Source organism: Gopherus flavomarginatus, chromosome 19 (assembly GCF_025201925.1).
Source record: "Gopherus flavomarginatus isolate rGopFla2 chromosome 19, rGopFla2.mat.asm, whole genome shotgun sequence".
NCBI lineage: Eukaryota > Metazoa > Chordata > Testudines > Testudinidae > Gopherus > Gopherus flavomarginatus.
This window is the reverse complement of record NC_066635.1, coordinates 24,509,568-24,537,483: the sequence shown is the minus strand read 5'-3', so window position 1 is coordinate 24,537,483 and position 27,916 is coordinate 24,509,568. Positions and strand designations below refer to the sequence as shown.

General features: G+C 47.9%; 1 protein-coding gene across 4 annotated transcripts in view; it reads right to left on the bottom strand.

Moving 5' to 3' along the window:
• SMG6 (SMG6 nonsense mediated mRNA decay factor) overlaps positions 1–27,916 on the bottom strand; it is a 152,309-nt gene that overhangs the window by 110,150 nt on the left and 14,243 nt on the right. For all 4 annotated transcript variants that reach the window (XM_050929062.1, XM_050929060.1, XM_050929061.1 and 1 more), the window contains exons 7-9: positions 27,260–27,370; positions 25,042–25,254; positions 2,543–2,604 (exon numbers count right to left, since the gene is read on the bottom strand). In XM_050929062.1, coding sequence (XP_050785019.1) covers positions 2,543–2,604; positions 25,042–25,254; positions 27,260–27,370 — 386 coding nt within the window. The remainder of the gene's footprint in view (positions 1–2,542; positions 2,605–25,041; positions 25,255–27,259; positions 27,371–27,916) is intronic.

Here is a 27,916-nt window from a genome sequence, read left to right as displayed (position 1 = left end):
AGGATAGTTTCTGAAGGTCTCCGGTTTTCGATATAGTCTCATGTACCCTGTACAACTCACCACAGAGCCAACATCCTGTGAGTGCAAACAAGGCCCAGATTTCAGCATGGCAAAGGGCCCCTTTACAGGGTGGATTTCTCCCCCATTTGTTCCTTTCTTACAAAAGGAAATGAACGTTATTGTCATGTTTGGACTCTGGAAGGCTTGAAGGAGTGATGGCTTCATCAACTCAGGCAGCTGTGCTTTGATACTCTAGCACATCTGGTAGCATGTGTGGTAAGCTCACTGAGCTCAGAGCCCAGCAGGTTAGCAGTGAAGTGGAAGTCTTCACTGAACTGCCTGCCTTTGGTTTTAGCAGTGAGACACTCTAATTAATGCCACAAAACACGGCCCATGCCATCCACAGTTTAATGATCTGAGCACGAACAGTAGGTCTGATCTATTTTTCCCCATTCACCTATTTTAAGCACAGAAGCTGTTTTGCACCATCAGCTGATTTCCCTTCCTGGGGCTTGATATTACTTTCAAGTTCCCTTAATAAGAATAGCAGGGAGAGAGTCTGTCATTAAACATACTTGGATTTTTTTAAATGGCTGTCCTGGGAAGTGACCTCCTAAAATGCTGCATCTTAATTTCATGACAGTCTCAGGAGACAAATCTGCAAGCAATCACCACAACATCCCCATTAATCCATCCTGCTGGCTAGTGCTCAAACCATAACTCAGCCATAAGCACGGCCTCAGCAGAGCTCAGGACAGGCAGGTCCTTGGACACAATGCCCTCAGGCAGAGAAACACGATTCAGTTACTAAAAGTTCCATCTGCCCTTTTTTCTCCATCCACGAGGACATTCAGTTCTTTGACTCCTCACTTCAGGCCAACATGCTGCCCACATTCAGATAAATGGCCTCATGACACAGACTGGGATTCACATCGTTAGCCATGAGCAGCTCAAAGGACACACTCTCCACTGAATTAGCCAGAGTGGCTCATACTTTGCATTGAGATGGGAAGATCCTGAAATCAAACTGAAAGACAACAGAAACTGCAGGCACCTGTGGCTTCAGAGGCACAGCTTGATCAGCCAGCTTGGAACGTGAGCGCCTTGGGGCAGGAACTGCAGCTTTACACCAAGCCAAGCTCACTGCCAGTGTTCTGCACTACTACTAATGAACACGTCCTCCAGCCCAGAAGACTGGGGAGGGCTTTCCAGGGACGGGCTGATAGACAGGCCCTGGCTAGTGCAAGAAACTACATTGCCTGAGTCAAAAGAATTTGCTATACCAGAAAGGACAATGAGCCAGTCCGGCCAGTGCGAGGTTCTCTCAGGTGGCCTGTAACAAGCCTCAGTCTGGTAACAAATGTCTCTATCAGAGACTGCAGGAGCCGTAGGAACCCTGGTTACAATATCACCCTCTAGGCCACTGGGATCTTATCTAGACGTGATATATCGATCCAAGAACATGCTCCCGTCGACTCCGGAACTCCACTGGAGCGAGCAGCAGTAGCGAAGTCGACAGGGGGAGCCGCAGACATTGATCCCGCGCCGTGAGGACCCGAGGTAAATCGATCTAAGATACTTTGATTTCAGCTACGCTATTCACGTAGTTGAAGTTGCGTATCTTAGATCGATACTCCCCCTAGTGTAGACCAGACCTGAGAGGCAAGAGAAGAGATAGAACACACTGCTGAGTAGGTAGCTCCCATACTGAACGGTACATTACACGCAGAGCGACTCAGGGTGTTTGGATTGAGAAACAGGTCCCACCGCAACACCAGACACTAAGCAAAGACACAAGCACTTAGCACCACAGGCACCTGGTAGTAACAGGCCCAGCTCAGATGACTCACAGAGACACTCGTGCTTCCTGGGTCAGACGCAAATCCCCCAGGCTGGGATCTCAGCCCAGGTCTGAGCAGACTCGCCCTAGTTCAAGGAGGGCCATCGAATTATTTGACGCCCCATTATGCCAGACATGCTAAGAGCACTTTATATAAACGAGTTCCCACTGCCAGGGTAGCACTTAACCAACAGCCTCCAGGGAAAAGGAGCCCAAGTGACTAAGGGATAGCGCTTGTCGCGCCATGTCTGGACAGCAGATCTGCAGTCACAGGAATGCAGATTCCTCAAGAAATGAACACCCGAGCAGTCACTAAGACCTGGAGAAGCCAGGAGAGCAGCCGCTCTGCTGGGTAAGAACGCGGTGGGTAAATCTCGGAACACTCATACAGAGGAGAGGACTGGGAGATCTGGGAACTGCAAAGCAGCTCCTGGGAGTTCCAGAGCCCACAGGGCTGGGCCAGGCCTATACGCCGTCCCACGGTCTGACAGGACACAGCCTCGAGGTGGGTGAGAAGAGAAAAAGCCCAAACAATAACCAGCACAGGACTGGAGGGCAGCTAAGGAGAAGAACCAGGAGGCTAGGCCTGCAAGAATTCACACCCTGTGCCCTCAGTTACAAACACAGCCTAGTTGCTAACAATATCAAATTCCAAAAAGACTTGTAATGTAGGAAAATAAAATAAACATCCTGCACACTTACCCAATCCTGGTAAACAGCTTCCCATGGGCATGGAGAAAACTGAGGATGAACCTTTTGTTCAGCTGCATGGGAAAAAAAAAGGAGAAAACAATTAAACTCTCCCCGATTTCCTGTGAATTAACAGAGTCTCTGGTGAGAGAATAACCTGGCCTGGATGTGGGGGGTGGGCACTGCAGATGGGAACCAAATGGACATGCCCAAACTCTCACAAACACTATGCACATAGGCACAGGGCAAGTGCCAAACAGCTGGAGCCTGAAGACAGGGTGAGCAAGCTGAATGGACACACAGCACCATCTGCTGGCTACTGTGTCCATCTGCAGTGACCCCAACAATCAACTTCTACTGGACAATATGCACGATTAGCCAGAAACAAAGCACCCGCAATGGCGCAGGTGATTTTACTGCATTGGGTGTTTGTTTATCCTGGACTCAGCTCAATGCTGGGAACCCTTGCGACACCAGAAGCAGTAACTGCTACACAGCTGCTTCTGGTGCACTGCTCAAAAACATCGGTAACATTTACCTGAATAATCAAGCCCTCACATCCGCTAGCCCCATCTGACACAAGGGCCCCGCTGGTATCTCTCTTCCCAAATAAGGACAATTTTGCTATGTCCAGGCATGAAAGATTTTTACCAGAGAGTCAGGGCAAACAAAGAAGAGGCTAGAGCAAGAACAGTAAAAGCCTTGTTATCCAGCATTTTACCAACTGGAAAGCTCTAGAAACCGGCATTTCTGATAGGGTTGCCAGGAATCCAGAGCCGGGCGGTGCTCACCTCGGGCGGCTCCTTGCAAGTGGCGACATGTCCCTGATGCTCCTAGCCAGCACCCCACATCCTCCCAACATGCTGGATAACAAAGCTTTTACTGTAACATGTTTACAGGCCTCTGATTCTGTGAGACCTAGGAGGGTATTTCTGGAAGGTGCCCGGGCTGTAGAAGAGGCAGATGCCTTCCCTGGGCACTCCTCCTTCCATCCATCACCTGCTAGACAGGGAGCTACACTGCTATGTCACTGTGGAATTGTTACAGAGGCAACTCATGAGTTTACGAGTACAGACAATGAACTGATGGAATATACAGGGGTGTACTTGGCACCTTCACCTATGAGATAAGCTGTCAGCATCCAGACCTTATGAACAGAGGGTCACAGCCAGCCAGGCTGTAAAACACTGGGAGAAAAACTTTGGGCTGGGCTAAACTCTACAGGGCTGAAACATAACCTGTTAGCTAAGTCTAGGGTCTATGATGCAGGTTATGATTTTTTGATTGGTAACCATTTGTTTCCATCATTCTACTGGCTTCTTCTTGAAACTTATACTTGTTTTCACTATAAACGTATCTAAGTGCTGTGTGTTAAGCAGAGCGGTGATTCTGAGGTGAAACTGGTAAAGTGATGTGTATTATTCTTTTGTGAGTAGCAGATCTGTGAATTTGTAAAGTGTCCGATGGATTTGGTTGGAGCATGCCTGCACTGAAACAGAGGAGCCTGTGTAAGCTGAGAGGCAGTGCTTGTGTTGCCCGTGGCTAGTGGAGTCAGGGATCCACAGCAGGCACAGGCAAGGCAGGTGGTAGCGAGATGCCTCACAAGCCTGAGTGCCTGCAGGAAGTGTCACTGGTAATTTCATCCTGCTCCTCTAAATTCTCTCTGCGAGTTCATTTGGATACTGAACTTTTTCACTCCTCCTAAACTGTTCTGGACACTGTGTTTCACCCAAGAAGTAGCTGCATTACAGTGCAGGATAAACGGAACCCTATATGTCTTATCCTTCTTACTCACAGTGATGTTGTGAGGCTCATTTGCAAAGTCCTCAGATCCCGGGATGAAAGGGACTATTGAAGGACACAGCACTACCATGACATGAGACAAAGAAATCAATTCAAACTACCCACCCCTTCCAGAACTGTTTGGAGAAGAGACACTGGCGAGGAAACTAGTAACAACCTGGACCCACTGGCAGGAGATGGCAGCTCTAACAAATCCCTAGCTTTTCTATAGCGCTTTCCATCTTTCAATCTCAGAGTGCTGTACAAAGGAGGGCAGTCTCATTGTCCCTATTTTACAGATGGGGAAAACTGAGGCGCAGTGAGTGACACAACTTGTCCAAGCTCGCCCAGCAGGCCAACGGCAGAGCTAGGAATGAAATCCAGGTCTCCTGAGTCCCAGTCCAGTGCCCTATCCCCTAGGCTGTAAAGACCCAGCTGCTAGCAGGGAACTGAATTTCTCCGAGTATCCTGGCAGTGCTAAAGAACCTGTACAAATGTGAAATGAGAGGGCTGCTCAGGAAGGTCACACCTTGCTGGGTATTTACTGGGGCATGATGGCCCCAGCTCCGACACTAATTACCTCTCTTCTTGTTTGCTTTATTCTCCACCCTATACCCATTATTTTGCAAGCCCTATGCAGTGGGGCTGCTCAGTTAGGTATAATTAGGCTTGACCTGAATTCTCCCAGGACCCATGCAGGAGAGCAATGCCCTGCTGCAGCTCGCTCCTGGGCCATGTGTGAGCTTAAACGTAAAATCTGCTCGTAAAAAGCCCTAGACCAATTAAACTGGCCCCTGCACCCAGGGGCTCTCACTCACTCACTAGCTATTTTGCTGTGGCCCCGAAGCACCACTTGCATTGAAACTTGACTTCACTTGCCACCCTTTTATGAACTCTGCAGATGAAACCCGGGAGTGACTCGAGGAACACTACGCCAGCCAGTTAAAGAGCGACTGGCAGGCCAGAGCAGGAAGCAGTGTTCAGTGAAGGCCCTAATCCATTGTACCTGCCCAGTTTAAATATGACATAAGCACAGGCAGCCTCTCCATTGCCTCTTTGAGGGGAAGCAAAATCGCTCTGGGTGCCAAGACCAGAAAAGAGCATTTAAGCCAAGATTATTTGATGGGCAGGAGAAAGCTTGTAGGAGTGTTACCACGGGCAGGTACCCCAGCTTCCTGGGTTGAGCCTCCCGGCCCCTACAATGTGCCCTAGCTAAAGAAAGAGTCTCACTGCCCAGCAGGTGGATGAACCCAAAGCACAAATGGGTGGCTGCGACCCCGGCCTGCATGCTTTCTTTGACTGTTGGAGGCATGGGAGAGGAATTTGCCACCTCCAGGATCCTTGGGGGGGGGGGGAGGGGCGGGAATAAGGACCAGGGTGACTGAGCTCCCTCCATCAACCTGCCCTTCACCCTGCACAAGCCCACACGTGCCCAATGTTCTCACGGCAGCTCTACCAGAGCTTGTTTGCAGGCTACATGTGTGTGAGGAGAAGGGGGTGGGGAATATAGGTGGGGTAGGACAGAAATTCTTTTCCTTCAGCCCCACTCCCAGCCCACAGCCCCAAAGAATTCTCAGCCTGCAGCCACTGCACCCATTTACTGGCAGTGGGGGAGTAGCAAAACTCCCCACCATGAGTGGAAAATGACACATGCACACCGTGGGGAAGTGTGTACCAGATTCTTCCCACACAGAATGAACCAGTCTTTTCGGAGGCAGGGGAGGGGGTAAACAGTATCCCAGCTCCACTCCCTTTAGCAGGGAGCACCAAGCTGCAGTCCAGTGCAATGCTGGCCCGCTCCCAAAGGGCTGGATGGCTGCAGACAGAGTCCATGTGCTAAGGGGGAGCCATGTGGACATGGTGAATTTTTCTAGGAAGTGGAAGCCAGAATACCTCTGGAAAAAGAGCATGTTTCACGCTAACCAGCATCTGCAGCACCAGCCATCTGGCAGGCCTGGGCAGAGAAGAGCCTGCGTGCCCTGTGCAGTAGCTGCACACATGGGCAGCACCTCTCTCACTTGTTTCACACAACTTTTACCCACAGCCCCAGCTTCTGATGAGCTAATTGCTTGACACTGAGATGAAAGTTCCAGAGTTCAACCTAAGGCCACTGGCTGCTTTGACTGGGCTCCTCTCTGAATGACTCTTTCCCTTGTGACTCACCTGCCAGTCAGTCCCTGGGAGCCCTCCTGCTCATCCAGTCAAAAGCTGCTTCTCACAGCAATAGGGAACAGTTAATTCCACTGAGCAGCACAGGGCTCCGGGGCTGGGGAAAGAGGAAGTCACGCCACCTGCTGCACTCATGTGGGGGAAGGGAACACTTCCCCAAACCCAGGGTAATGAGCTTCTTACCCTGAGGCAATGAACGCAGCCCAGGGCCCTGGGCAGAGGGCAAGTGCAGTTAGCAGGGCTGGGAAGGGACTCTCTTCCTTGTAACTTCCTCAAACCTTCCACCAGCCTTCAGTGCTGAAGGGCAGAGTGTGCCACAAGAGGCTTCCTTCCGCAAGGTGCTCTGGGGACAGAAGGCTTTATATGGCATGTGCCACACACCTCCAGATCAAAGAGAAGAACAAGTTCCCTGAACATACAGATTATTGCACTCATCCACGGGGGAGCGGACAGGTACACTATACCAGCCAAATGGAGTTCCCAGCAGCCCCCAGCCAGGTAATGGGGACGTGGCACTGGGCTTGCTGCACTCTCTGGGGAAGATGAAAGGAATGGCCTTCAGAGTAAGAATATAAGAATGACCAATGGTCATACTGAGTCAGACCAATGGTTCACCGAGCCCAGTATCCTGTCTCCGACAGTGCTCGGTGCTAGATGCTTCAGAGGGAATGAACGGAACACGGCAATTTATCAAATGATCCATCCCATCGCCCAGCCTCAGTTTCTGGCAGTCAGAGGTTTAGGGACACCCACAGCATGGGTTGTGTCCCTGCCCAGCCCGGCTAATAGCGATTGATGAACCATTCTCCATGAACTTACCTAGTTCTCTTTTGAACCCAATTTTACTTTTGACCTTCACAACATCCCCTGACAATGAGTTCCACAGACTGCCTGTGTATAATGTGAGGAAGTACTTCTTTGTGTTTGTTTTAACCTGTTGCTAATTCATTTCATTGGGTGACCCCTAGTTCGTGTGTTACATGGAGGAGTAAATAACACTTCCTAATTCACTGTCTCCAAGTCAAGATTTTATAGACCTCTATCGTATCCCGCTGTAGCCGTCTCTTTTCCAAGCTGAATGGTCCCCGTCTTTTTAATCTCTCCTCATATGGAAACTGTTCCACCCCCTCATCATTTTTGTTGCCCTTCTCTGTGCCTTTGCCAATTCTAATATATCTTTTTTGAGATGGGGCGACCACATCTGCACAGAGTATTCAAGCTGTGGGCGTACCATGGATTTATATAGTGGCATTGTGATATTTTCTGTCGTATTATCTGTGCCTTTCTTAATAGTTCCTAACATTCTCTTAGCTTTTTTGACTGCCATTGCACACTGAGCAGAGGTTTTCAGAGAACTATCCACAGTGACTCCAAGATCTCTTTCTTGAGTGGTAACAGCTAATTTAGACCCCATCATTTGGTATGTATGGTTAGGATAATGTTTTCCAACGTGCATTAGTTTGTATTTATCAACATTAATTTCATCTACCATTTTGTTGCCTAGTTTTGTGAGGTCCTTTTGTAACTCTTTGCAGTCAGTTTTGGACTTAACTAGCCTGAGTAATTTTGTAGTTTGCAATCTTTGCCGTCTCACTACTTATACCCTTTTTTCCAGCTCATTTATGAATATGTTGAACAACAAAGGTCCCAATACAGATCCTTGGGGTATCCTAGAATTTACCTCACTCCAGTGTGAAAACTACAGTTTATTTCTACCCTTTGTTTCTCATCTTTAACTAGTTACTGATCCATGACAGGACCTACCCTCTTATCCCAGTACTGTTTACTTTACTTAAGCCTTTGGTCAGTCAAAGACTTTCTGAAAGTCTAAGTACACTATATCAAACTGGATCACCCTTATCTACATGTTTGACACCCTGAAAGAATTCTAATAGAGTAGTGAGGCATGATTTCCCTTTACAGAAGCCATGCTGACTCTTCTCCCAACAAATCGTATTCATATATGTGCCTGATAATTCTGCTCTTTACTACAGTTTTAACCAATTTGCCTGGTACTGAGCTTAGGCTAACTGGCCTATAATTGCCAGGATCACCTCTGGAGCCTTTTAAAAAAATCAGCGTTACATTAGTTATCTTCCAGTCATCTGGAGCGGAGGCTGATGTAAGCGATATATTACAAACCACAGTTAGAAATTCTGCAATTTCATATCTGAGCTCCTTCAGAACTCTTGGGTGATACCATCTGGTCCTGGTGACATCTAACTGTTTAATTGATCAATTTGTTCCAAAACCTCCTCTACTGATGCCTCAATCTGGGGCAGTTCCTCAGATTTGTCACCTAAAAAGAATGGCTCAGGTGTGGGAATCTGCCTCATATCCTCTACAGCAGTGATGTCCAAAGTGAGGTGCGCGAACCCCAGGGGGTGTGCAAGAGGATCCTTGGGGGTGTCCGGCAGGAGCAGCATGTTGTTTTTGTTGTTTGGTTTCTTCTTCTTCTTCTTTTTTTTTTTTTTTTCCTTCCCTCTTCGGCAGTTCGGGCGGGAGTCCAAGCAGCTTTTTTTTTTTTTTTTTTTTGGCTTCGGCGTGGCAGGGGGTGCGTGCTGAAAATACTTTTTACTGATAGGGGTGCGCAATCAAAACAGTTTGGAGACCACTGCTCTACACTGAGGACCAATGCAAAGAATTCATTTAGTTTCTATGCAATGGCCTTGTCTTCCTTGAGTGCTCCTTTAGCATCTTGATAGTCCAATGGCCCCACTGATTGTTTGGCAGGCCTCCTGCTTCTGATGTACTTAAAAAATATTTATTATTAGTTTTTGTGTCTTTTGCTAGTTGCTCTTCAATTTATTTTTTGGCCTAATTATACTTTTACACTTGCCTTGCCAGAGTTTATGTTCCTTTCTATTTTCCTCAGTAGTGTCTGACTTCCAACTTTTAAAAGATGACTTTTTGTTTCTAGCCGCCTCTTTTACTCTGTTGTTTAGCCACCGCGGTACTTTTTTTGACCTATTACTGACCTTTTTTTTTAATATGAAGTATACGTATAGTTTGAGCCTCTATTATGGTACCTGTAAAGAGTTTCCATGCAGCTTGCATGCATTTATTTCACTCCTGTGACTGTTCCTTTTAATTTCCGTTTAACTAGCCTCCTTATGCTTGTGTAGCTCCCCTCTCTGAAGTTAAATGCTACTGTGGTGAGTTTCTTTGGTATTTTACCCCTACAAGAATGTTAAATTTAATTACTTTATGGTCACTATTGGTGAGTGGTTCAGCTATAGTCACCTCTTGGACCAGACCCTGTGCCCCACTTATGACTAAATCAAGAATTGCCTCTCCTCTTGTGGGTTCCAGGGCTAGCTGCTCCAAGAAGCTGTCATTTATGGTGCCTAGAAAATTTACCTCTGCATCCTATCCTGAGATGACATGTTCTCAGTCAACATGGGGATAACTGAAATTCCCTATTATTACTGGGTTTTCTGTTTTTTTCTAGCCTCTCTAATTTCCATGAGCGTTTCACAATCACTATCACTATCCTGGCCAGGTGGTCAGTAGTATATTCCTAAAGCTATACTCTATTATTCAAGCATGGAATTGCTATCCATTGAGATTCTATGATCCTGTTTACATTTTAGATCGGGGTTGGTAACCTTTCAGAAGCGCTGTGCCAAGTCTTCATTTATTCATTCTAATTTAAGGTTTTGCGTGCCAGTCATACATTTGAACATTTTTAGAAGGTCTCTTTCTATGAGCCTATAATACATAACTAAACTATTGTTGTATGTAAAGTAAATAAGGTTTTTAAATGTTTAAGAAGCTTCATTTAAAATTAAATTAAAATGCAGAGCACCCCTCGGACCAGTGGCCAGGACCCGGGCAGTGCGAGTGTCACTGAAAATCAGCTAGCGTGCCGCCTTCGGTGCACATGCCATAGGTTGCCTACCCGTTTTAGATTTTTGCTATGCAGTAAAACCTCAGAGTTACGAACACCTCAGGAATGGTGATTGTTCGTAACTCTGAATAAAACGTTATGGTTGTTCTTTCAAAAGTTTATAACTAAACACTGACTTAATACAGCTTTGAAACTTTACTATGCAGAAGAAAAATGCTTTTAACCATCTTAATTTAAATGAAACAAGCACAGAAACAGTTTCCTTCTCTTGTCTAATCTTTTTTTAAAAACTTTCCGGGTTTTTTTAGTAGTTTACATTTAACACAGTACTGTACTGTATTTGATTTTTTTTTTTTGGTCTCTGCTGCTGCCTGATTGCGTACTTCTGGTTCCAAGTGAGGTGTGTGGTTGATCGGTCAGTTCGTAACTCTGAGGTTCGATTGTATTTCACACTATGCTTTATTTCACATATAATGCCATTCCCCCCAAATCCCTCAATGTGACCTATTCCGCCATTCCTATATATTTTGTACCCTGGGATTATCATGTCCTACTGATTATCATCATTCCACCAAGTATGCCTGTTATAACAACGTCCTGATTTAATACTAGGCACTCCAAGTTCTCCCATCTTGGAATTTAAGCTTCTTGCAATTGTGTACAAGCCCTTCTAACGTGTGACTATTTAGTTGTCTGCCTTCCATGTGCTGTAACTGAACGGGACTCTCTTTCATTTGACAGTTTCTCTTCAGTTCCTACCTGTACTTCATCAACTTCTACCCTTCCTCTTCACTAGGATGCAAAATATCCTATTTAATCAATACTCCCCTAAGGGCTGCATCCGTCCAAACCGTGTGCTCCTCCATACCTGTCAGCCCAGGCCTTAGTTTAAAAACTCTATGAACTTTTTAATCCTACATGCCAGCAATCTGGTTCCATTCTGGTTTAGGTGAAGCCCATCCTTCCTGTATAGGCTCCTCCTTTTCCCTTTTCTAATAAACCAAATTCCTCCTCCAAACACAATTGTTTCAGCCACGCATTGAGACCCTGCAGTTCTGCCTGGTTGGCTGGCATGGATGGAATTAGAAGCATTTCAGGGAATGCTACCATGGAGCAGGGGTTTGACAATTCAGTAATGGGCATCCCAGAACCACTGGTGTTCGAAGAAATTATGAGCATATAGTAAAGGTACCAGTTATAAAACCAAACCACCTAGTCAGGCAGAAGAGGGGGGACATCATACACAGCTAGTCCCTGAAGCTGCAAACAGCTCTTTCAGCTGTCTTGAGTCAGTATGTGAAGACAGACTAACCCTCCCAGGAAGAGGCAACACCACCAGACAAAGCTGCCTATTTCTGCCCATGCAGCATTCAGACACTGCATCACCAAGCAATGGGACTTGTAGCATGGAAGGAATTGGCACTGATTAACAGCTGGAAGAGGGGCTAAGGAAACCAGGAGCAGATAAAAGACATACTAGACAAGCCAGCTTAAAGCACAGAGATGGCACAATCAGAATGCTCAGGTGATGCTCAGAACCTCTGCCAGACAGCCTAGTGCTGGTAGAGACAAGGGGGGTGAGGGAATATTTGTTAATTGGACCGTCTGTTGGTGAACAAGACGAACTTTCAAGCTCCACAGAGCTCTTCTGCAGGTCAGGTATGTGGCGCTCACAAGCTTGTCTCTTTCACCAACAGACGTTGGTCCAATAAAGACATTACCTCACCTACCCTGTCTCAATTAGAGCTGGTAAAAGTGAAGGTTCAACAGTCTCGAGTCAGAAGAGAGGAGAAAAAGAACCAATTTCAAGGGACTTTGCACTGCTCAAGAAACGTCTCAAAACATGTCCCCCACCCAGCACCACAACACAGGAAACACCATCAAGATGCACAAGAAAGGGAGTGGCAAGAACTGACGTGGGAACCAGAGGATCCAGCTCTCTACATGAGCAAAGATCCATCAGGCTTGCTGCAAGGAGCCAGAACGAGTGCAGAGCTCTGGCACCTGAGCGTCAGCCCCAGCTGTGAACAAGGCACCAAATAAGGGAAGGATTCTGGCGCATCAACTCCCAAGGAAAAGCTGTTTCAAGTTAAAAATTGTTCCTTCGAGTTTGGAACTAAATTTCTGTATCTGTTCTTTATCAAGTACAGCAAACTTTCCTCAACAGCAGCAAAGCTTCTGTAGAGCAGAAAGCAGTGTCAGAATCAAAATAGCCTGCAAAAGACACGTCCATTAATCAAGAGACACCAGATGCAAGACTGCATGAAGAGAACACATCAACTCCACTGGGAGGCTGTGAGCACAGCAGGCAGCTCTCCTAGGTCTAGGGTGTCCTCAGTGTGGAGGGGATTGGGTTGCAGACCCCTAAACTACACAGCTCAGCTCCAAACCATCTACCACATCTGTCCCAGACACTTGGTGACTGGTGTGTTTACTGGTAACCAGCCACTAGTGGTATCAGTCCTTTCTGAGGCACAGCTTCCTTGCTCATGAATTTGTGCAGTAAGGTTCAGCGTTCCTTCAGCCAGGCACCAGTTGCGACAATGCGACTCTGCCTGCTCAGGGGACACACTGCCAGACCTTCCATTGTGCTCTATAAGAGTCTCCCTTCCAGGGGTGGCTTCTTTAGCATGTCCGCCCCTTTGCTAGAGCTGGCACGTCCATCCATTACAATAGCAACACCGAATCTGCAGCACCTCCCAGGCACACCCAATCTGAGATCTCATCACACTCCAAACTAAGCAGGGTCAGACCTGGACAGTGTTTGAATGGGAAATTGCCAATGAAAATAATACATTTATACAGCCCTTTGTATCTTCAGAACATTAATCCTGGAACAACCGAGGGAGCTGCAGGGTGTGGTGCTGGTCAAATAGTAGGAGGTGCTTTCCCCTTTTCCTACAGCAACCCTTGCAAGGTACTGGAGGGTGCTGTGTTGTTAGAGGGGCTATCTTTCACAGGAGATATAAAACCAAGGAGTCTTTAAGATGACATGGCAACTTCTGCAAGAACCATAGCATTGTGGCCAAATTCCAACATCTGGGTAATTATATTCTGATTAAATTCTCCTACAATATCAAATAGATACAGAACTCTCCTTCGTCTCCTGTCCTAAGTCACTATGTAATGCTGTTTGCTATTAGCTGCTTCCATGTCCCACCCCAGAACTGGCTGCATTTCAGTATTGGTACAAGTGATTCCTGTGTGAAAAATGTATGTGCGCGCACACAGTTTGTAAACAACTTGGATTATTTGGGATTAAGAAATTATACAGAAAAAGAAAATCCATTTTGCTGATGCTTGTGGTACCACTGCAAAGAACTCCAGAGCCCTGAAGTACCATAGACTTGTGACACATACCTGTACCCTCTATGGCAAAGGGAATGTTGACATGCTCACCCACCCCACACTGCTCTGTCACTGCAGGAGGCTGAGGGATACTGGCTATGATTCTATGGCAGGTCTGAGCGTTGCAAGAAATTACAAGTCGGCATCTCAGCGGAGGAAACAGAAACCCTTAGAGAAGCTCCAGTGAAACAGACAAGCCTGCCAATTCCCTTCTCAGGGCACCACCAGGTCCCATTGCAAGGCTGGTGGAATAATGAGCAAGGACTTTGTACACAGAGCATTTTAGTAAAATGACACCAGTCAGTGGAGGCTCCATTGGCTCTTGCCAATTCTGAACAAGCAAATATACCTGACCAATACAGACACTGTACAATATTTATCAACAAAAACTGCATTACAGCACCCAATTTTCTCCTTCCCGGCACTGGCCACTCTAAAATATGCCAAAGATACTCCTCAGAGAAGATGTCAGGTTAACGTTCAATGCAGAGCTCTCTACAGGTTGGCGCTGGTGCTGCAGGTTCTTTGGGACACGTTCTGCTCTTCATGCTGCATGTGGCTGTGCAGTACAGGATGGAACAGAGGGCACTGGTGTCAGCAAGACAAGTGACCCAGTGTCACGGAGTCACCGGGCGATGCTCTGAAACTGCTCCCCACAAAGCCAGTCAGGACTTTGGGGAGCCTCCTCTCCCTTGGAGCAGACTTGTTCAGGGAAAGAAGCTCACGTCTTCACCTCCTGGGTCTCTCCTTGGAGCATTCAGCTTCCTCTGCCCCTCTGTGTGCTTCCCACAGCGAGCCCGCCCCAGTGGGGTCCTGGGGAAGCCACAGGGTCCTGCACCCCCACTTCGCAGTCAGACGTGACTCTCAGCCAGCCAGTAAAACAGAGATTTATTCGATGACAGGAACAGGGTCTAAAACAGAGCTTGTAGCTACTGCGAGCCGGACCCCTCAGCTGGCTTCATTCTGGGGGGCAGTGAGCCAGACCCCCACGTCTGCACTTCACTCCTCATCCCCAGCCTGCTCCAGACTCCAAAACCCTCTCCAGCCCCTCCTCTCTGCTCAGCCCCTTTCCCGGGCCAGGAGGTCACCTGATCTCTTTGTCTCCAACACCTTCAGTTGGCACCTTTGCAGAGGAGGGGCCCAGGCCATGAGTTGCTAGGAGACAGAGTGCCAGGCATTTAGGTGCACTGGCCCTTTGCTCTGTAGAAATCACACACCCTTATTCCACCACCTAGATACTTAAGAACTGCACAGGGGACACTGAGGCACCAACACCGTATTCAGATAAAACATTAAGAACATTCCCAGTTCGCCACACCCAGGCAGACCCATTCTTTGTGCTAGGGGGTGAGGGAGAGTCTGTGGGCTCAGTGTTGAAGTGGAAGGCAGGGTACAGCACAACAGATTTCATAGCTCACTACTAAGCAAACGCTACTTAAACCAAGTGGTTTTTGCTAGCAGTGAGGAAGCTTCCCCCTTCCTGTAACTTAGCGACTCCACAGATACACAAATGATCATTGATAGAACATTAATCCTCAGAGGCATGAGAGGGATACATTTAATGGATTTTAAAATCAGAAGGGATAATAGCGTTCATCTCATCTGAACTTCTGAATAACCCAGGCCAAAGAACCTCACCCAAGTCCCCACATCCAGCCCATAACTTTGTGGTAGAGCTAGAGCAGAGCTTTCAGAAAGAGACATCCAAGTGATGGAGAATCCACCACAACCCCTGCTGAGCTGTTCCAATGGTTAATTACAGTCACTGTGAACAATGTGCACCTTATCTCCAGCTTGAATTTTTCTAGTTTCAAGCAGTTGGATCTTGTTATGCCTTTGCTAGATTAAAAAGTCCTTTACAGTCAGACATCTTCTCCCTGTGTCATGCTTACAGACTGTGACCAAGTCACCATTTAGTCTCCTTTACAATAAGGTCAATAGCTTGACCTGCTTGTTTGTGAGCTCTGTGGTGCACTTCTTAGAACGATGAACCATTGCTAAGTGGTGCTGTTCACCTGGTGATCCCATTTCTAACTGGGAGAAAACAAAGATGATTAATACTTACCTGCCTTGAGTGCAGGGGACTGGACTAGAACCCCTCTTGAGGTCCCCTCCAGTCCTACGAGTCTATGACTCTAGGATTTTTCCAAGCAAAGCCAATCAAGTGAAAGGGCCGATGAGCCATCTCCAAGGGGTGGCTGTCAGTGTCCCCCCTCCTTGGTTATACCCCACTTGTTATGTGTCACAAAGAAGGAAGAGGAGAAAAGCCCAGGAGACAGGACTCTCTCTCATTCCTGCAATAGGATAAGAACCTCTCCAGAAAATAACAACATTGTGACATATAATTCTGATGATGTCAGAAGAGGTCAAGCTGAGAAGCTCACCTCTTCCTTGGAGGTGAACATGTCCAGGTAGCAGCACATTAGTGGTGTGGTGTGGAGGGGATTCAGTTCAAAGGCTGATGCCCCTGTGAAACCCAGGACCATGCACTGGAATATGTGTCATCTGAGATGCAAACAAGCTATCAGGATGAAGTCTCTCGAAAACCAGGTTTCAGTTTGTTCTATCTGCTGAAAAGGTCTGAGACAGGACTATGTTAACACAAACTGGATACCTACTAGAGCAGGGGTAGACAACCTATGGCATGCGTGCCAAAGGCGGCACACGAGCTGATTTTCAGTGGCACTCACGCTGTCCAAGTCCTGACCACCAGTCCAGATGGCTCTGCATTTTAATTTAATTTTAAATGAAGCTGCTTAAACATTTTAAAAACCTTATTTACTTTACATACAACAATAGTTTAGTTATATATAGCTCAGTGGTTTGAGCATTGGCCTGCTAAACTCAGGGTTGTGAGTTCAATCCTTGAGGGGGCCACTTAGGGATCGAGGGCAAAAACCAGTACTTGGTCCTGCTAGTGAAGGCAGGGAGCGGGACTCGATGACCTTTCAAGGTCCCTTCCAGTTCTAGGAGATTGGTATATCTCCAATTATTAAATTAAGACCTTCTAAAAACATTAAAATGTGTTACTGGCACGCGAAACCGTAAATTAAAATGAATAAATGAAGACTCGGCACAGCACTTCTGAAAAGTTGCCGACCCCTGTATTAGAGCATGTCAGCAGGATCTACACGGAGCAGTTAGAGCACAATACATTAGTCTGCTTTACAAATCGCACTCCTCTTGAGTGCTTTGCAAGCACATGTAGACAAGCTCTTAGATCAATGACAAAAACCATAAGGAGGATTGTTGAGCCTACAGGCACCTGCCTCTTTCTGGGAAATCTACCAAACACTCTCCTGACACTTCACTTAGACCCTTTCCCTGCACCGCTAATTACTACCATTGCTAGGCCTAAACCGCAAACTCCCTCTTTCCATCCTCAGCAATGCTCCACTCCAGAGTCCAGACCAGCACATTCACTCCGGAAGGATGGACCTGTGTAGCAGCAGGAGGTGGGGGGTTGGAACGAGGAGGGGGCTTTGGCCACACACAAATCCCTGGCTACTCAGCAATGATGGGAACGAAATGAAGACAGAGTGAGTCACAGGGAAAGGGGCTTTCAGGAAGATGGCATTTGCTTGTAAAGTCTAGCAAGCTCTTGTTAGAACTTTCTCTACTCATCCAAGCCTTTCTGAGCACGGGGGAGGTAAGCACCCTTCCGAGGCACTGTAACGTTCCAGATATCCACTAGCATCAGATGCCCATAGCTGGAAGGAAAGCAAGTCACACAATCTCTTCCCGTCAAGCTGTGTTAGCCCCTACCTTGGTCCTCACATATAAAACAAACAAAAAAATCCACCAATATGGTCTGAAAAATCGATACCAACTTCTGGAAATTCTTACTGGTAACTAAGCCCATACTTTCTGGGTAATGACAAAAGGTCAAGTGGGTTGGAAAGCAACATGTGGGTTCCACTTGACATGCACGCACAGGATCTATTGGTAATCAGACCTGGGGAGCTGTGACAGGTCTCAGCAGCACATTGGGGAAGGCCCATGGAAGAGCTGGGGAAACGGTGTTGATTCTTGGGGATCTCTAGTGCCACTGAGACAGGAGAGGAGGACTCTACAAATATTTTCAAACAAAAAGCATAATTAAAAAAGGGAGTTCCGTGCAAGCCTGGGAGGGTGTGTAACTGGCAGGCTAGAGGGAGCAGAAGCCAGTGCTAGCTGCATGGCTTATGTCACGTCTCAAGCCCAGAGAGGCTAGGAATGTGGTTTTAGTGTTTAACCAGCTTCAACTGCAGCCTGGCACACTCTGCTTCCTCCCAAGAAGGCCTCTCTCTGTTAGAGGAAAGAAACCAAGATCACTGCTCGAAACAAAACGGCTCGAGTAAAAATAAAGCCCAGGGTGGTTTGGTGACCGAGGTCACATTAGGAGGCAGAGAGTTTGCAGGCTGGGGGATGCACTCAGAGGTGCTCACACTGCCAACCAAGAGAAAAATTACAGTGAGGAGACAGAGAAGAGAACTCAAGTCCAGAAGTAACAGGTTGAGAAGCCCCTTTCACACGCCACCTGCACTAGGCCTGCTCCCCAGCTCTTGACACATAGTTTGTAAACCGTTTCCTAAACACAAAGAAAAAAAACCCAGACCATGACCTGACCTCTACAAGTGAGTAACCAAAACCCAACAGCTTCCTGCAAGCCTGTGGGGGTGGAGACAGGACTCTTCTTGGGGTGGGAGAGGAGAGAAATCAGGAAGCAGGTCTCTAGAGAGGGCAGGGAAGAGAATTCAAGGAGCTTGCCAGGGCATAGCTGGGAGGGGAGAGGAAAAGCTTTGAGAAGCTGGCCTTTGGCCGCCTGCTAGCACCCAGGGTCCTCTCCCCAGAAATCTCTTCTCTTCCTTTCCTCACGGGAGCAGCACTTCTGGAGCACAACGCAACAAAGCAGTTGATACAATTCAGGGTAATGCAGTAAGGAGGACAGGGAGCAATTATTTTTATTTTCCTGCCAAAGCAGAACACAATGCACGGGCGACAGCAGGGCTCCCAAGTCCGACATTAGGGAGCTCATTATCCATCTAGCAATACTTGGACAACCAGCACAGCCAGGAGTCACCCTAGTTGGAAATATTCATAGCCAATGTGCAAAGGAGACAGATTTCCTGAACCACCAGAGGCTCCCGTCTCACTCCAATGTTCTAGTGTCTGCTACAAGGCCCTGCACTCAGCTAGCCCTGGGGCTGAGCTGTGGGGAGTATGACCCAGCACTGGCTCATGCACTGTCAAAGGACCAGAAGCCCCCCGCAACTGGAGGGCAAACATTCCACCTCTCTGGAGCACCGCAGTGTACAGCATGAACACGAGGGTCCGAAGCTGTCAGGCTATCAGATAAGTGCCTGGGGCTTGGCTGGATTAACTGGTGACCTGCCCACCACTCAGTGATTCTGGGTAGAGATGGAGCACACGGCTGCAGGTGAACATCCTGTAAGGATTAAAAGGCATTAGCCCTGAGCTAACGGTTTCTGGGGCATTCACTCAAGCGGCGAGTGCAGCCCTGGCGGTTTCCCAGCGCATACATACTGGGCGACCTCTAACCTTTCACAGAGCTGTGCTCCAAGAGAACCGTCGGGGAGAACACAGAGCCTGCTGCATCCAAGGGTTTGTGCCTCAAGTCCCGATTGCACTGTTTAGACTGGAAATAGAAGCCATGTCTGCCCCAGGTTACTCTCCAGATCTCAGCTCCCCAAACAAAAGGGTCACTCTTTGCCTAGGCTCCCCACCCGACCCCAGGAGCTTGCACTTCTGCCAGCAGGTATTATTCTTCCCCAGGCAGGCTCCTGTAAAATCAGACCAGGCTGACTCTCATCATAGCCCTGCACGTAACCAGAACATTACAAATAGCGGGAAGCTTAAGCTAGATGCCAGGGCTCTCTCAGTGGCCCAGAGTCTCTTCAAAGTCCTATGGAAGCAGCACCAGAAAGCTGGGAAGATTGTGCTTATGGCGCCCTAAATTCTCAGTCACGGTCATTCTGCACCTGAGAGTGTCAGCCTCTACTACGTCTGAACAGTCGTAGTATAGCCCCCTCCTTTAACTCCCCTCTTCATGCAGTCCCCAAAACCCTGGGCCACCCAGCTAGCTCCATTCTGAACACAGCAGGCTGTGCTGTCCTCCTCCTGCCACCCCAAGGCTCAGCCTATCTTTACTTTCCCCTCTGTCCAAAACACCGAGTCTTTAGCAGCCTGGGAACCTCAGGCCTCCCCTTTAATTGTTCTTTAGCCTCTGGGAACAGCAGGTGGTACAGAGTCACACTACCCTGAGCACTATGAGTGAGGAGACAAGTTCCCGTTAGTCTGACAAACTGTCAGAAAAGATGCGTTTCCTACTGGAGCTCTCTCCCTGGTGCCTCTGTGAAGGGGCAGGTACAGGATTTTAATAACATGCCATTTCAACTTTTGTCTGTCGCTTATTTCTAATTATATGTAGAGGAAAAGAGCTACAGGAAATGCTGCAGATGTAACAACAGCTCCCTTCACACACGATGACTTCACTAGGAAAGGGAGTACGTCTCTGTGGTACAGCTGTAAATGCAAAGATGTATTCTTTGCTAGTATAGTGCCAAGCACCTCAGAAACACGTAGTGCTCCCAGAGAGAGCAGGGCAATCCCCGTGTGAGTGTGGACTGGATGGGTGGGATTGATACACAGGCGAGAGCAGCTGAGTCACACTGGCAGGTGAGAGTGAAGTAGAGAGATACGGGAAAGAGGAGTACTGCAAAGCTATTCAGCTAGGCTGAGAGGAGATTTTATTCTACTTCTCTATGAAATCTTATCACCAGCCACAGAAGCCCAGACTCGGAACAGACTTTAGGCTGAAATTAAACAGATGAGGAAACCAGCCATTCCTCTGCCGCCGCAGTCAGCACAGTCACTCAAGTGACCCAGCACCCAAGAGGAACAAGCACATGGAGAAGAAACAGCAAATAGAACCCAGGGAAAATGGATGTGAAACACAGAGGAGCTGACTGTGAAAGTGACCTTGCTCTCTGCTGAGGGCTTCTGCCCTACAATGAAAGCAGCATGCAGCCCAGGCAACCTACAGGACTCATCAGTGCTCCTTGACAGCCAGACAGCCAGAGTCACAGGAAGTGCCTCCTCCCACCTTTGATTACTGTTATGGTTGCAGGGATGCATCTGGTGTCTAGACACCACGGTGATGGGATGATTAGACAAGCAGTGGGTAGAAGAGAATAATTCAGAAAGATGAGCTGGTGAATGAGGGAAGATGAAAATGGTCAAAGATGTCCTGATGCAAACAGAAACAACTTGTACCCAGCCATGAAGAGAGCCACAGAGAGAGAAGCATGGTCTAGCAAGCTTCATGAGCCAGAAGAACCCAGACCGGGGCGGTGGGGGGGGGGGGTTGCAGGGACACAACCCATCTGATCTCAACTACCTTGCGAGGACAAAGAGGTGACATTGCATTTTCATAAAGCATCACTTCCAGCTTCAGACCAGCACTTCCCTGATCACCTAACAACGAGCAGATTTTCCAACCAAGCGCAGAACAAGGGTACTTGGGGAAAGGTCGGGAGGCTAGAAGGGCCCAGAGCCCATCTCCAGTCAACTGTAGGTGACTGTGAGGGCACTGCACAGAGAGGTATCGCCTACAGATCTGACACTCAGTGCAGCTCATGCTCTGTCAGCTACCCTCGCCACCTCACCCAGCTCTGTCACACGCCCTTCCCACTCTCACCACTAGCACTCACACCCACCACAGTCATTTAGAGAATTAACAGCAAAATCAAGGACATGATGTACAACGAGCTCTGCGAATGCAGTACTAAGGCTGAGACAATCACCAAAAATGTAGCTCTTCCATAGGCATTTCCAATGTGCCCATTACCTTAGTGTCTTGGCACTGAATAGGAAGGTAAGAACCCCACTACATTTAGTCTGTACGAAGGCACCTGCTCTCCTCATTCCTTTATGCAGGTACTGGTGGCATCCTATTGCTTGTTTGCAGAAATGAGGCTGATTTGTTCTTTCAGTTGCTGCTGCTGAGGAGGAAGGCTTGTGCGAAGAGCTGCCTGCAATGAGGTTTGAACTGCAGCTCTACTAGTCCCACTGTAACTGCACCTTTGCCCCACTGCATTTATGTGCTACTGCAAAAGGGCCTATCACTACACGGGCCCACAATGCTGGCACAGGACACATTAGTCAAGAAATAACTAGTATTGTGCCTGGGACTGAAAAGTCTTGTGGCTAGAGCACAGGATAGGGAATCAGGAGACCTGGATTCTGGTCTTAGCTTTGCCACAGGCTCTCTGTGTGGCCATAGCTGTACGATACTGTCCTACCTCAGAAAGGGCACAGAAGGCTTAATTCATTACTGGCTGTAAAGCACTCACACCTCCAAGGAGAAGGACAAGGTATTGTTAATTATTACAATGCCTCTCTGCTCTGCTTAGTTGCACCTATGGAGCATGTTGCATGATAACATGAGGAACAGTCTACTGCAATGCATAACCAAGAGGCAAGGCCACTGTGGGAACCTTAACTCTGCACTTCCTGACAGGGGTGATTAAAATCTCTGACTCTGAGTAACATTAACTCTTTCTCAAGGAATTGAGAGAACTTGGATGGTTTGCTCCGCTGGCTCACAGTGTGCTCACCAAGCTGCACCCACTAAGTATCCCACTTCAAACCTAGATATACGCACAAGGCAAGTGCAGCCAGTGGCAGCCAGGAAGCAGGGACCCAGCTCCTGGACTCCCTTTGAACTACTCAGCTGTAAAACAACTAAAAATCAATGGAGCTGCTCATTGGCTCAGCCACTTTCTTGCTTCCCTGAGTAGGAACATGCACATGGCAATCCAACCAGCAGGAGGCCAGTGCACCAGCCCAGCACAGGCTAGAGTGTCAGTGCTACACATTTCCAAGAGACTTCAGTGCAGCTGGAGAGAAAGACAAGGAAAGCTAAGCCCCAAAAGACTGCATGCACAAGAAAAGAGCGTTAAACTAAACGGCAGCATAATAACCCAGGAACGGCGTTAGCTCACTGTGATATAGCCCAAGGCAACAGGATGCCCTCAGCACGCAGGCTCCAGGCCAACAGAGAAAGGGGCCAGAGCCAGGATACTTCGAGGAAGAAGGTTGCATTTGCTGAGGTCTGCTGCCCCCTGGAAGATGTGATGTGGTAAACAGTGGCAGAAGAAACAGCACCAAACCTCTAACTAGCCATTTTTACAGTGCTACAGGCAAATTACAGGACTGCACTTCAGTCTTCTTGGTGATGATGATAATCAGCCTAGTAATTTGTCCTTCTCCAGCTTTTTTCATCTTATGGTCTCAGCCAAAGGGCTTTACTAACCCAATGGCCAGCCATCATGGGGATAATGAGGCTGGTGTCATTATCCCCATCCTACAGAATGGGAAAGGAAGGCACAGAGAGGGAAGTGACTGGCCCAAAGCGCGCACGGAGGGAGTGGGAAGCTGAGCTGAGTCCCCTGCTCAATAACATACAGAACACATATCAGGGCTAGCGTGCGTTTCCTATCCAGAGAACAAACACTCAGTATGTGGCCTCTCTGCTGAGCACGCCAACCAGGGTCCAACGGTGGGGGCTTTATGATGCAGGGAACAGACTCATGGTAACCATTTTCAGTCACCATTGCCTTGACTGGATTTGAAGTAGCACCTAGATGAGAAAGGCTCAGGAATCGGAATCTCTTCCCCAATTCCCTGAGCCATAAATAATATAACAGCTATTTTACAGTATTACACTCCATCCTGGAGTGAGGGGACTTGCCCCTCTCCCTCGCCTGCCCTTGTCCAGAAATTAAATACCGCTTCTCCACAGATTGGGAGCATATGGCAAAGTAGGTGCCTCCTGTACGCATGGTCCCAGCACATCAGAGCCAGCACAGATGAGAGAGCACTGCTCAGCGCCAGCCTTGCCTAGTGCTCAAGCTGGTTGAGAAGGCAAAGAAACAGTTTAGATTAGTCTATAAAAGAGCATCCAAAATCCTGGCACGTGTTCCCCTAGGACAGCAGCTGTCTCCCCGCCCCTCCAGTGAACTTGTGTTCCTGCTTCATGTGATCAAGGGCTGATGTTCTCTTAGGTCAGCATTGACTCCTCCTCCACGCTTGGCACAACCTCATTAGGAGGAGAAACAGCACCACATAGTGGCAAGCCAGAGCACTCCTCAACCCCCCTGCAGTCACTGTGCTAGGAGAAAGAGCCGGAGCACAGAGAAAACAAGAATGAGGATGACAACAGAGGAAAGAATGAAGGAGCAAAAATAGAAGAACTTCATGCACTGACCCTGGTGTAAGATGTTCTTGCCTTCTTAGCTCTTCTCACTTTCACTTCTGTATCTCTGGCAGCAACAGAGAACACAGGCCAGTGCGAAAAGCCATTCCCAGACCTTGTGTTTCAAGTACATGCATCAATCCAAGTCTGAGATGAAAGACAGGCCCCCAGTCTGTGCTGACATTGCCAGCAAGCTGCATTTCAGAAGGGGCATAGCAACGCCATATGCAGAACAAGGCTATAGTATGCTTAGTGCAGCTGAAGACAACAAACCAGTTCTAACAATGAAACAATCTTTGTGGAGCTCTTGGCCCTGCCCTGTGTGAAGAGCATGTCTCTCGCCCCTAGTCAGGTATCCCCTTGCCGCTGTCTCTGGAGAGGCTGCTCAGAGCTCTTATGCAAGGTCTCCTGCATGCAAGATATACCAAGAAAATGTTTGCATTCCTAGAGAACGACACAGCTCCAAGCAGGTGTCCTCCTGACAACTGGCTTGTTCAGCTTACAAATTCATGGGCCATATCTGAGTAATAGAGTTCGTTCAGACTCACCCTTCCTAGGAACAGAGATGGGACCTGTGAGAGATGCCCTTGGTTTAGTCTTTCCCTTGCCAGAGGAAAGGAAAGTATCTGGCTTCCAGCACAATAAGCAACACACATGCTACACCTACAATAGAAGTTAAATCTCTGGCTTTCAGCCGCCCTGAGCACGACTCCGACCAGGTGGCTCTAGGGAAAATGTCCCGTTTCAGAAAAAGTCCCAAAGGCTGGAGGATCACCAGCAATCCACAGCTCCTAACTGCCGACCTCCCCATTTCCCATCGCTTTGTGTCCCCTCAATTAAAGCCCCTCAGTGGAATCTTTTTGCTGCCTCTTCCATCTGTCTCTTTACAATTCCACAAACAGCAACATGACCACGTTACCAAAGAACAGGTGATAACAACATGCCTTAAACACAAGGTCACCAGTTCCTGAGCCTGACCCGGGCACTGCTAGCCTAGGAGTGCTGGAATATTTAGCAACAAGAAAGCAAAACAGATGCAGTGTCATTCAATTGCATTCCAAACATATGACATCAAAGACAACAGCAGTATTCCACAGTACTCACATCACTGGGGCTGAGGTTCTCAAGATCGTTGTCCTGCTCAGACTCCCTGCCGGATTCATGGCCATGGGAGCAGCGGGGGTGGGAAGGATGAATCCAGATCTCCAGCCGAGTGGCGTCGTCTCCAACTTGTCGGAACATGGACTTCTTGCCCTTCCCCCACCGGCTGGGGCTCAGTTCCAGCACCTGATGCTGCTTCTGTTCCATCTGCTCGGCCTGTGCAGACAAGACACAGAGATTCAGAAACCTCTGGGATCATGGCTCAGAAAAAGTACGTTGTCATTTCATTTACCGGGAAAAGAATCTGTCAGAAGCCAGCAGTTCCCTCAGCCTGCAAAGCACAGCAGTTCACTGCCTGCTCTGTTGTTTGGCTGCTGCTGTTCAGTAACCTCAGCACTGGTGAAAGACGCTAGATTGAGTGCCCAGGAGTTTGAAAGACTTTATCCAGCCACAAAACACGTACACAGCATGAGCAGTGCACTGCCAACTTGTCACACCTCTGATCTGGAGCATCCACCTCTAAGGATGGGAGAGGAGGGGAGCTCAGACTCCATGGCCCACCTGAACTCTTGACTTCTTTGATAAACCCAAGTAGTATGGTGGTGACTGTCATGAGGTGGATCCCTATCTCACTAGGAACTGGAACAACTTTCATTCATTGCTTAGCGAAGATGCCTTGTAACCAGTGACCCAGAGATGAAAAAGCTCCAGAGCTTATCAGTGATCTCTTGAATCACTCACTGCTCTTTGGAGAGAAACAGGAAAAGAAGCTTCACTTTAGCAGCTGAGTCTCCTTTCCACCCTCAAAAGCGATTTTCTCAGAACTATGCAAGAGCCAAATCCATACCCAATAGCCATTTGCCAACCCCCCCACCAATCATAAGAACATAAGAATGACCCTACTAGGTCAGACCAAAGGTCCATCTAGCCCAGTATCCTGTCTTCCAACAGGGGCCAATGCCAGGTGCCCCAGAGGGAATGAACAGAACAGGGAACCATCAAGTGATCCATCACCCGTCGCCTATTCCCAGCTTCTAGTAACAGAGGCTAGGGACACCATTCCTGCCCATCCTGGCTAATAGCCATTGATGAACCTATCCCCCATGAACTTATCTAGTTCTTTTTTTAACCCTGTTATGGTCTTGGCCTTCACAACATCCCCTGGCAAGGAGTTCCACAGGTTGACTGTGTATTGTGTGAAGAAATACTTCCTTTTATTTGTTTTAAACCTGCTGCTTATTCACTTCATTTGGTGACCCCTAGCTCTTGTTATGAGAAGTAGTAAACACCACTTCCTTATCTACTTTCTCTACACCAGTCATGATTTTATAGACCTCAATCATATCTCCCCTTATCCATCTCTTTTCCAAGCTGAAAAGTCCCAGTCTTATTAATCTCTCCTTATACAGAAGCCGTTTCATACCCCTAATCATTTTTGTTGCCTTTTTCGGAACCTTTTCCAATATATATTTTTTGAGACGGGGGTCACCACATCTGCACACAGTATTCAAGATGTGGGCATACCATGGGTTTATAAAGAGACAACAAGATATTTTCTGTCCTATTATCTATCCCTTTCTTAATTATTCCCAGCATTCTGTTTGCTTTTTTGACCTCCACTGCATACTGAGCGGATGTTTCCAGAGAACTATCCACAATGACTCCAAGATCTCTTTCTTGAGTGGTAACAGCTAAATTAGACCCCATCATTTTATAAGTATAGTTGAGACGATGTTTTCCAACGTGAATCACTTTGCATTTATCAACATTAAATTTCATCTGCCATTTTGTTGCCCAGTCACCCAGTTTTGAGAGATCCTTTTGGAGCTCTACGCAGTCTGCCTGGGTCTTAACTATCTTTAGTAATTTTGTATCATCTGCGAAATTTTGCCCCCTCTCTGTTTACCCCTTTTCCCAGATCATTTATGAATATGTTGACTAGAACTGGGCCCAGTACAGACCCCTGGGGGACACCACTATTTACCTCTCTCCATTCTGAAAACTGACCATTTATTCCTACACTTTGTTTCCTGTCTTTTAACCAGTTACCGATCCATGAGAGCACCTTCAGCATGTCCCAGTGCTAGAACAATACACCCCTAGCACTTGTCAGGAAGAACCTGCAATGTCAGCCAGCCCAGCTCCAGGACAGGGCAGGAGGAACGATCAAGGAGGGAGCAGCAGCACCTGCAGTATCAGGCAGCCCCGCACCAAGACTCACCTTACGTTTTGTCTCTTCAAACAGGCTCATGAGGCTCTCTTTGGCTGTGAGGATGGGGTTGCTGGCGGCCAGGCTGCGCATGTAATAGTACACAGCATCCAGCTTCCTCCTCTGCAGAAACACAACCAGAGACACATCCCACATCACGCTGGAGCATGCCGTATGAGCCCACCCCCAGGCCACTCGTCACCCTGTACCTTTTGGCACACCCACAAGTGCAGATTGTCATTCACAGTTAAAAACAGAGTAGCCATGTCCTGCTTCCGAAGCACATCCCAGACGCCATGGGACCTTGGACTCTCCCCAGGGGAACATATTTACCTGCAGTCACCTGCAGCAAATCCAAGCCTCCATGTACCTTGGGGAGTGCAGCTAAAACATCAGACCAAAGGCCACAGGCCCAGTGAACCTGGCACTGAAATAGGCCAGCTTAGTTGGTGACCATAGAAAGTATCGACAAAGTCCCAACCTCACACTGTCCCTCACACTGCAAGTCTGTCCGTCTATGGGATTTGCTTCCCCACAATCCCATCGTATCTAAGCACCTCCCAATCCTCTCCACACCCCTGTGAGTTAGGGAAATGCTCTTCTACCCATCTTACAAACCAAGGCCCAGAGATACTAAAGGACTTGCCCAGGGTCACACAGAAACTCGGA